The sequence below is a fragment of the Oenanthe melanoleuca genome, chromosome Z (genome assembly GCF_029582105.1).
Source record: "Oenanthe melanoleuca isolate GR-GAL-2019-014 chromosome Z, OMel1.0, whole genome shotgun sequence".
Taxonomy (NCBI): Eukaryota; Metazoa; Chordata; class Aves; order Passeriformes; family Muscicapidae; genus Oenanthe; species Oenanthe melanoleuca.
In genome coordinates, this window is record NC_079362.1 from 67,209,098 (window position 1) to 67,219,161 (window position 10,064).

Consider the following 10,064-nt stretch of genomic DNA (forward strand, 5'->3'; position numbering starts at 1 on the left):
CCCTTAACACACATTTTGGACAAGAGTGTGTGTTCTGTGCCCATGCTGTGGTATCTCTGTGCTTTCAGCTCCTTGTGGCCCCTGTGCCACGTCAAACTTGGAAGAAAAGCAAAGATCAGAGGTCACCACCACCATGGCTTTATTGATGAGACACAAGACAGAGAGCCATGGGGTCACTCCTGGTTCTGAAGTTTCCTGTGTTTGGGCAGCAGAGGCAGAACCTGTCTCTGTGGTGCTGCTTGAAGCACATCCAGGATGTTCACTCTGAGCCACTATAACCTGGGATTGCCATGGTGCAGCCAGACAGCTGATGAGAGAGCCTCTATGGAGCTGGTAGGGCAGAGGAATTTGGAGCAGCACCAGGAAGATGCAGCCCCAGGAAGTGATTGGATGGGGTTTGAAGGACCAGTTTAGCTCTACAGGACCATGTGTTTGAGATTTGCCTGACCAAACCCAATATAGATGTTGGAGCTCCCCCACTTTCCTTGGGGCTACTTGAGGGGACAAGGGAACCTGGATGGGACAGCTGTTCTCTTCATCCTTGGTAAGGAAGGATAGGTGGAGTCCTGGTGCTTCTGCTCTGGTCTGCATACTCAGGCTGTGATTCCAGATAAGTTCCTGCACAAATGCTGGGAAGAGGGTCCGGTTCCCATTTCAAAACCTGGCCAAAATTTGGAGACAGTCCAGCCTGTGTTCTCCAGCCACAGAGGACCCTTGGGGTGGATTTTTAGGGGAGTGAAGCATCTTGGGGTCACGCACATCCCTTTGTTTCCTCTTGCTTCCACTGTTACTGATGAAGGGCTGTTTGGGGAGTTGAAATCCCTTCCAGAGTTACGTTGTGGTGATGTCCCTACTTGAAATTCCCATAGGTTTCAAATGAATTCAAGTAACTGAGGGCTAGCTCATAACAAAGCCCATACTGTTCCTGTGGATAAAAGAATGCACATGAGACACCTGTGGACCAACACCTGCAGTGGCACATCAGCATTGGTCTCCAAAACTGCCTGACACAGAGCATGTTAGACACAGGTACAGTACACGCTCTCCCTCCCAGCTGGAGTTCACCTTCCCCTGCTGAGGAATCCAGGCATGTGCTCCAGGAGCTGGATGGCTGGATTACACCAGCACTGGAGTCAGTCGGTTTTGGCAGGAGAGCCAACCTCCAAAGTGTACAAAGTGTTGAGCAAACAGAAGGAGCAGAATGGTGCCCATTCAGTGCTGCAGGATTGCTACTGCCACTAAGGGGTGGGTACATCCCAGCAGTAGAAAATGGGGTTTTCAAAGATCTCATCTGCTCCTGGCCTCAGAATGATCTGAGCACAGAGGAGCTAGGGAAGCTCCTGGGACAATCCCAGAAATGGCTCTTGTTTTGGTATTGCCATCTCAGCTGGGTTTGAAGTCAGCACCTACCACATCTTTAATGAACTGTCTCCGCCGTCTCTTCAGCATCCTCACAGCCTGGGATACATCCACCATGCCCTCACTTTGGATCTGCTCGCACAGGAACCCAGCAGCACAGAAGATCCCACTCCGGCTGGCTCCGTCCCTGGGGAGGAGGCCAAGGGGAGCTTTGTTTGCTCTGGGATCAGGTGGCAGGCCTGAGCCTCAGAGGTGTCCCCCTAGACCCCCACACTCTCAGGATGATTGTGGCCACAGAACCCACACTCAAGCAGCCTCCACAGGGAAGCTTTCCTCCCTTAATGTGGCTCAATTCATATCCATACATCCACCCAAGATGGAACTGTGACCAACTTCCCTGACACAGCCTGAGCTGTGTCCAGCTGTGTGCTATGGCTGCTCCTCCAGGCGACATCACTCACCAGCAGGTGACAAGGATATGTCCATCTTGGCTCTGCCGATGGTGTGTCTCCACCTTCCCCAGCAAGCTGATGATGGTGTCAGGGTGTGGGGGAAGACGCTGCTGCATGGGCCAGTCTGTCAGTTGATGTAACTGGATTTCCACTGCAGATTTCTTGGGCTAGTGGGGAAGACAGACAGTGGGCTGGGCAGAGCAGAGACCTGGTGGCTTCAAGGAGGGAGGGGGAGGGACAGTGCATGCCAGTTCTGGCTCAGCCATGCACACTGGATCAAGGAAACAGCTCTCCAATTTGACATGTCACTCCAGAGTTTGCTCTTCTCCACCAAGTGCTCTGCACCCAGCAGATGGACAGAGCATAAGAGAAGAGCTGAGCACCAGGTGCAGCTCAGACCAGTCCTGTGTCCAGCTGCCTCAACAGTTCCCGCCCATGAAGCACTGAGATGCACAAACTCTATCCACAGCTGCTGCCCTCCAGTTGGAAAGGCACACAAAAAACATCTCTGAGTTCTATCTCTGCCTGCAGCCTCATTTTCTTGGGATTAGCCTCTCTCCCAAGGCAAAAGACTCTGCTCTGGCCAGTGCCCTGCCAGGACCCCACCAGATCCCTCTGCCATCTCTAGCTGTGACTTTGACCCCAAATTAAAGCCTATTGACTCCCAGCCCTTGCAGAGGTTGTTCTCAAAGGAGTTTGCCATGTCTGAGCAAAGGGCCCACCTGCTGCCTGTTGCTGAGGACAAGTGTCCATGTTGTGAAGCCAGCCCCAGGCTCCTCTGAGATCAGCTGCACGTGGAAACGGCCGTAGTCATCTTCGCCCTGGGTGGGCCAGAACTGCACGTATGTCTGGGGGAGGGGAAAGGTGCATGATCACACACGGACCCACCTGCACGCAGGGCAGGGCTCAGCACCTCACATGGGTTGGCTCCCACCAGCCCATCGCCCATAAACCACGTACACATGGCCTTGCCAGGCACTTGCTGGGCACCAACCCAGTGCTGCAGCCAGAAAATAACACTCCATCAGAGAGGACACCGGGGTAGGGGCAAACCAAACCTGAGGGATGCTCACTTGAGTGAGACCAAGGCCAACCCACTGCTGTGGCTCTGTGGTGCAGGGACTGTCCCCAGGGCTCTCCCAGGGGGAGCCCCACAAGCTCGCAGGAGGTCCTGGGGCAAGCAGGGCTCTCTTGGTAAAAGACATGCAGGGGCAAAGGCAGAAATCACACAGCCCCTCAGGCAATCAGGAGAGGGGAGAGCTGTGCTCGGGCTGCTAACCTTGTCCAGCTCCTGGAGTTGATTGAGCGCAACTACCGACGTGCAGCTGTAATCCCAGACCAGAGCCCAGAAATCCACCAGCGTGGTGGGGAAAGGCAGCTGGGTGATGATGATTCTCTCCTCCTCGGTGTACGTCTGCAAAACACACGCATCCGTGTGTCGGGGGAGAGCGCCACGATCCCCGAGAGCCCTTCCCACCGCGGGCACGGCTCCCTGCCGCCCTGCTGAGATGGAGACGGCACGGCCCAGCCCAGCCCTGCTCAGAGCAGCTCAGTTTGCGCCCCGCTGCCCCAGGTTCATCACCCCGGGCTGGGCTCCCCGCGGGCTGTGTCGGGCACACGCTGCTGCGCTGCCGCCACGGGCAGGGCTCTCCGATGGCGATCGCGGGGGCCATCTCCTGGCAGCAGGGCCAGCAGGCTCTGTGCAGGAGCCCGGGGGCTGGGACACCTCAGCCCGGGCCGGGTGCCCTGCCTGGCCTCGAGCAGGGGGCTCAGGAGCGTCCCCGCTGCCCCGAGCCGCTCCCGCTCCGGCGGCCGGAGCCTTACGCTGGCGAACACGGCGTTGATGTAAGCGGGAGAGCCGTCTGCGTTCACCGAGGACATCAGGATGGGCCGGCAGGAATCCGCTGCGGGGGCAAGGAGCAGAGACAGGGAAACATGGGGCATTCTCTCCCTGCAACAGCGACAGTCAACATAGCTCCCTGCAGCATGGGCTGGAGAGGATTGAATGGGCAGGCACCAGCATGTCCGTGGCTGTGGCAGCTCAGGGCACCCTGATGTGGGATGTCCAAAACCCCGTGGTTGGGAGCACAGCAGATACACCCTTACATCCTTACATCCTTACATCCTTACAGCTCCCTGATGTGCCTCATCCGAGCTTCTCCACTGGGATATCCTTATCCCAGGTGTACCTCATGTATCTCCAGTAGGTTCAAAGGAATCAGCCTGATCTGTGTTTATTATCTACCAACCAGAAAACAATGGCTGGGCTTTGAGCAGAACCTGTCAGTGTCATGTGCTGGGGAGGAATGCAGCAGTAAAGCATCGTTGCCCCCGTGCTGCTGTCAGGCACTGGCTTTTAGAGCAAGAGGCTGCCCAGCCCTGCCAGCGTTACCTGGCAGGATCCCTGGCTTGCGGTTCTTGGGTTGGTTGCTGGGTTTCTCTGCTTCTCTGCACGGCAGCAGCTGGAACAACTCAGAAAATCTCTGCAGGGCCTGCAGAGAAGATTCATCCCAGTCAGTCCTGCCTGTCAGCACCTCACCTCCTTGAGCCTCTCCAGAGAAATGACTCCCCCATCTCCATCCTCCCACTGGGGAGGGGAGCAGGGAGAGGGTTGGCACCACAGATGAGCCCTCAGAGTCTCCTGGTGGTACCTTGAACTCCTTCTCTAGGACTCTGGTGTGGCCTGTGGTCTCATCCTCTCGAAGGGAGTGCACAAGGGTGGTGATGCTCTCCACTGGGACCCCGGTGTTGCCGCAGAGCAAGCCTTCGAGAAGCGCCTCGTACAGGAAGCTGTACTGCTCCTGTGTGAGAACATGGGTCAGCTGCACAGTCTGGAGCCTGTCCAGGAGGATCCCTGCAACTCCAGTCACCAGCTGTCATCAAACTGTGCCAGAAGTGGGTCAGGTTCATCCTTCACCTTCCTGCTATGGATCCCTGAGGATCCCAGACACTTCTCACTGCAGGCAGCCCTGCTTTGGGACACAGCCAGCAACTCCAGAAACCCAGACAAGATCATCTTCCTGAGGTTTAATGCTCCCTCTCAGACCAGAGTCCTGCTCTGGGGAAGGCTGCCCAGAAAACCTCTAGACTAATTAGACCTCGGACAAGCAGCTGGTTTGTTCAGCCCAACCTAGTTTCCTGCAAAGGAACCCAGCACTGAGCAGATCATGGGGACACAGTCCCTAGGCCAGGACACTGCTGCCCCCAGGAGATGCCAAGAGGGCAGACATCCTGAAAGCCTCAGGGACAGGTAGATTCTCATTCATTATCCTTGCCTACAAGACAGCCCTTCTGTATCAGGGTGACCAAGGCATACAAATGCTGCTGATACCTCAGAGAGTGTTAGGAAAATGCAGATTCCAACTAGGTTTGGAGACAGCATTGAAAAAAGATCCTTCAGTCTCCATCACCTGGTAGTCCTAGTCCCTGTGGCTAGATCATGAACAGCATGGCTAATGAGGCTTTGCATGCCACATGTCCCTGGGAAGGGTGGCTGTTGAGAGCAAAGGGTTAAAAGGAGAAGAACAGCTTTTCATTTAGAAGGACCATGGTGGATTCTGTCAAGGGGTTTTAAAACTGGGAATACCGAGGGCTGGAAAATGACAGTGTGAGAAATCCTATGTATTTTGTCTCAACAGCCTACTGCTGTTCATCCTCTGTCTGCTTTGGGGAATAGAATCTGTGTAGAGAGAGCATAGGCATTTTCAGACCTGGGGGGAATTGTCATGGACATGGTTTAGCACTTGTATTGGGGGAGATCAAAGACCAGGGACCATAAAAACACAGAGGAGATCACAGCCCAGCTGTGCACACGAGCACAAACCTTTGTTAAATGGGTGACAAGAGCAGACCCACTGTCCCCCAGGATGGACTGAGCCTGATGGTGCTGGTGCTCCCACTTATGTGTTACCTGCTGGGATCCTCCAGCTAGCAAGGCAATGAAGTAAATTTACTCTTGGCATTTCAGCCCTGGTTTTGTGGGTGTTCTGGCCACCTGCCTGTGTCGACTCCCACAGGTGGGAATTGGATCTGCAGCCCGAGGTGTGGAGGGAGCAAATATCTCTCCTCACCTTGGTCTGCACCATGCTGACCCGCTGCTCCCGCAGCTGCTGCACGCAGTGAAACACATCCACCTTCCCCTCGGCCTTGCCCATCTTCAAGAGGAAGTCCAGGGCGATGAAGGTACCCGTGCGCCCAATCCCGGCGCTGAGGACACAGGGAGCTGCGGGTCAGTGCTGCCCCTGCTGGCTCTGCCCCAGCACCCAAACAGCCCCAGCTGCCACCTGCAGTGCACCAGCACGGGTCCAGCAGGTGCTTCCAGCAGCCTCTTGTTCACCGCCTCCACCAAGCACAGCAGCTGCGACGCGTTTCTTGGCACCCCGTGGTCCGGCCACAGCAGGTAGTGAAACTGCTCCACTGCTCTTGGCAGAGCACAGCCTGCCTGTAAAAAGGGAGATGGAAGCAACCAGAAAACTTGTGTGAAGTGGCTGCTTGCCAGCAAGGTGGGAGCAGAGGAGAAAACCACTTCAGAGGGGCAGCAGCACAGAGTGCTCCCTCCAGCACCCACACCAGAAGGACTGCACCACTGTAGCTCCTCAGACAGCAAAGGGCAGATTCATCCATCACACAGCAACACAATTAATTTTGTTCTCTGCTTCACCGTGCTGTGAGCAGGAAAAGCTGCTTGTGCCCCAGAGGAAAACGATAAATACCACGGCTTAGGGTACTTCCATAGTCATCAAAAAGGCCTGGCTTTTACCAGAAAAGATACACCCTAAGGCTGTTACTACACTAATGTGAATGTAGTCAGTTATTACCATCCCATTGTGATTTTCCCTAAACATCACACTCACTTGGGATGAGCTATTGCTACATCTTATCATCAGGTGCTCTTGGAGTGCTGGAGGGGAGGGAATGAGGGCAGGGTCCCTGACTGGGCTAGGGATTTGGGGGCAGTGCTCCCAGCAAGCAGATTGGGGGTGCTCCTAGAGGGAGCTGGGGAGCCGGGGGAGGGAGGGAGGGGTGGAGCTCCCTTTGGCACAGGGTTTCTGGTCTTGCTGAGCAGTGCCGTGGGGTGGGGGGGATAAGTGTTGTGCACAAACACAAGGGGATACTGGAGGTCCTGGGGTCCTTGGTAGAGGCAATGCCAGTCAACCCCTTCCTTGCCATGTTCATGCCGCCTGCTGTAGTGGGGATCTTCACCTGCCTGTCAGGTGGGGAACAGTGTTAATGAAAGGCCATGCCAGCATTTGGTGCCATGGCCGGCTTGACGCTGTTCACAGCATCGTGCCTGGCCTGGCTTCACCATGGCAAGGGGCCCTGGTCTTGCTGGGTTACCTCCTGCTTGTACATCGCTTAGCGGATGTTGCACCGTATTTAATTTGTATTTCCCTGGTAGAATGAGGTGTCTCGCCTTTATTTATTTCTTTATTTATGATGCATATTAATAAAAAAGGTGCTGATTCAGCTCCCTCCTACCTAGACTTGTCATTTCAGAACATCCCTCTGAGGGCTCTGTGGGTTACCCGTGCTGGGACACTGCACTGCAGGCTTCCTTCTGCGCTCACCAGAGCCTACACCAGACCTGCAGGAGGACGTGGGCTGCCCTCACAGTCAGAGCTGTCAGCTCAGGCCTGACGGGTGGGGGGAGTGGGCACTACACATGGTGCTATGTCCTGAGGAGGCAGGGCTCTTTGGAGTTCCTTGTGCATTGCTTGCAGGGACCCAGGCAGGTTTCAGACAGGCGATCACACAATCTCATCCTGGAATCTGCTTCTCCTGGGTCATGGGAGCGTGAAGGTGAAGAAGTTGTAGGCTTGGGGGCTGGGATCCATAGCCTGGGATAACCTGGCCATGAGTTTTAGTGGCTGTGGGTCACTTACAAGGAAAGACTCCAGGGGCTCTAAACTTGGACTCAAAAAAATCATTTGGCCTCCAAGTCCACTATGAACCCCAAGAGCCACCTCTTCTCTTTTTCTCTCAGCAGCTCAAAGCGAGAGGGGAAGAACTCTGCTTGTGAATCCCACCTTTATTGCAGGAGCACTGCTCTGGACTTTGTTGCATCCATGTGAACAAATGATCTGCACATGTGCAGTGCATCAGAACTGCTGGACAAAGCCCACAGCTGAAGCAGCATAAATCCCTGCAGCACAGAGCAACCAGGGCCTGTACATGAGCTGTTTTGATTAAGCTCTCAGAGAGGCCAATGGTCAGGGCTGTTTACAAGTTCCATGGAGCCAGGCTGCTCTCCCTGCGTGCACTGGCTGGCCCAAAATGAGGAAGGGGACCATGTGCTGGCAAACAGTCCCCCCAGGGTGCTGAGTCAGCCCTGAGGCAGGAAGGGGGATTTCCAGCTGCCTGCATTGTGGGGACTGACACTGAGCTGCTCCCTGGGTGCTCACTGCTGGGGAAGCCTTGGAACAAGGGGAGGCACAGAGGGGTGGTTAAGGTGTCAGAGGCTGGATTTGGGATTGCTGCTATGGAACCTGCAGCTGATGAGGTCTTCTTTGGGGTCCTCTGGCTAAGGTCAAGCAGACCCAGGTTGGTGGCTATCAGATAGCCTGTGCCAGCAAGGAACTGGCCACAGGGCACGGAGCCCAGGAATCCTGCAAGGCTGGAAGCACACAGCAATGTGTATGGGACATTGGGACAGTACTTGAACTCTGACTGGTGGCCCTGCTGGTGACCTGGTCCTGGAGGGTCAGCTGTAGGACCCTGATGGGGACACAGGCCTATGAGCTCTGTCAGGGTCATGCTAAGCACGAAGAAGAGACACTGTGTGTCTGTAGATGCTCATCATGGGGGCTCCTGCTCTCTGGGGACGCTGCTGGTCCAGGCCCCTCATGTGTTTTGGGGTGCAGAGCCAGGCCAGGGGCAGCTCTGCACCAGCACCAAGATGCAGTCAGTGCTGCCTGTCTCATGACACATGAGCAGCAGCAGGCTCCTCCTCTCCTGCTCCTGGCAGATGTCTCTGAGCAGCTGCTCAGCAAAGTTGCTCCTGGCTTCCTTTCAGATCTCAAAGCAGGTCTTAGCAAAGAAGTGCTGGGCTCTATGGGTGAATCCTGGGAGCAGAGATTCATCGTGTGGGAAGCAAAAAGGAGCCCAGTTTCATGGTGCAGGAATCTGCTCTGCATGGTACAGAAGCTGGGGGGATGGCCCACATGACTGTGGGACCCAGTGTTGGAGGAGTAAAGTCATGGGGTGACAGCAGGGCTGGGGCAGATTTAGGGTGCAATGGGAGTCCAGATGAGCATGACAATCTGAGGGGCATGTGCCAGCTGAGAGGGGGGACCTGCTGGTGTCAGGTGCTAGGGGGTCCTTGGACCTCCTCTGCCCAGGTGATCAGGACCTGGCTCATCCTCAGCTCAAAGGCACTGACCATGGACCCTGGGTGTCAGTGCTGAAGGAACTCTGGAATGCCTGTGTCCAACGGAAAGGCCTGATACTTATTGGAAGAGAGACGGGAATGCCTTTCCTTCCTATGCCCCTCCTGGCAGCCAGGTCCCATGCTCAGACTGGAAGTGTGCAGGGGCAGTGACACACACACACACAATGCAGAGAATCAAAGGATGGTTTGGGCTGGAAGGGACATTAAAGATCATCTAGTTCCACCCCTGCTGCTGTGGGCAGAGATGCCACTCACCAGACCAAGTTGCTCCAATGCCCATCCAGCTCGGCCTCATCCTTGAACATTTGAAATCCCACAAGTTTCCATTCAGCAGCTGTGCATGATGGGCAGGGGCTGCCAGGCTGGGGATGGGTGTGCAGGTGACTCTGGCATATATATGGCCACTAGTTTGGGGTCATAAAACTACGTAGAAGCTCATATTAACCGCCGAGAGCTGTGTGTGAGCCCAAAAGAGCTGAACATCAGCTTTTGGGCCAGCCCAGCTGCAGAGGCCTGGCACAGGCCTGGCACTGCCTCTGTCCCAGCCTGGAGTCACAGCAGCCACTTCCCAGGCCCCTGCTCAGCGAGGCCCCACTTGTGGCAGCAGGCCAGGAGTGCTGGGGCCGGGCTGACACTGGGGCACAGCCTGTTCCCCTCCAGCCGGAGGAAGGACAGTGCTGCTCTTGGGCACCATGCTGGGGCTCAGCACTGAAACTGGCTCTGCACTGACTTGGTGCCCTGGGCCCTTGGCTGGCTCCCTCTCTGCCTCAGTGCCTCCAGCTGTGCACTGGAACCCACAAGGCCTGCTCTGGGCAAACTGCTGTGGCAGCGTTGCCTACGAGTGGCTCTTGGGGTGACTTTATGAT

General features: G+C 55.7%; 1 protein-coding gene across 1 annotated transcript; it reads right to left on the reverse strand.

Moving 5' to 3' along the window:
* Positions 1–122: 122 nt before the first annotated feature.
* Positions 123–7,163, reverse strand: LOC130265500 (receptor-type tyrosine-protein phosphatase mu-like). The gene is made up of 11 exons (XM_056514601.1): positions 7,149–7,163; positions 6,095–6,402; positions 5,882–6,017; positions 4,463–4,612; positions 4,204–4,303; positions 3,636–3,715; positions 3,091–3,225; positions 2,534–2,659; positions 1,821–1,978; positions 1,411–1,546; positions 123–925 (listed from the first exon to the last, which is right to left on the reverse strand). The coding sequence occupies exons 1-11, from the start codon at positions 7,161–7,163 to the stop codon at positions 851–853; spliced, it is 1,419 nt and encodes a 472-aa protein (XP_056370576.1). The 3' UTR covers positions 123–850.
* Between the last annotated feature and the right edge of the window lie 2,901 nt (positions 7,164–10,064).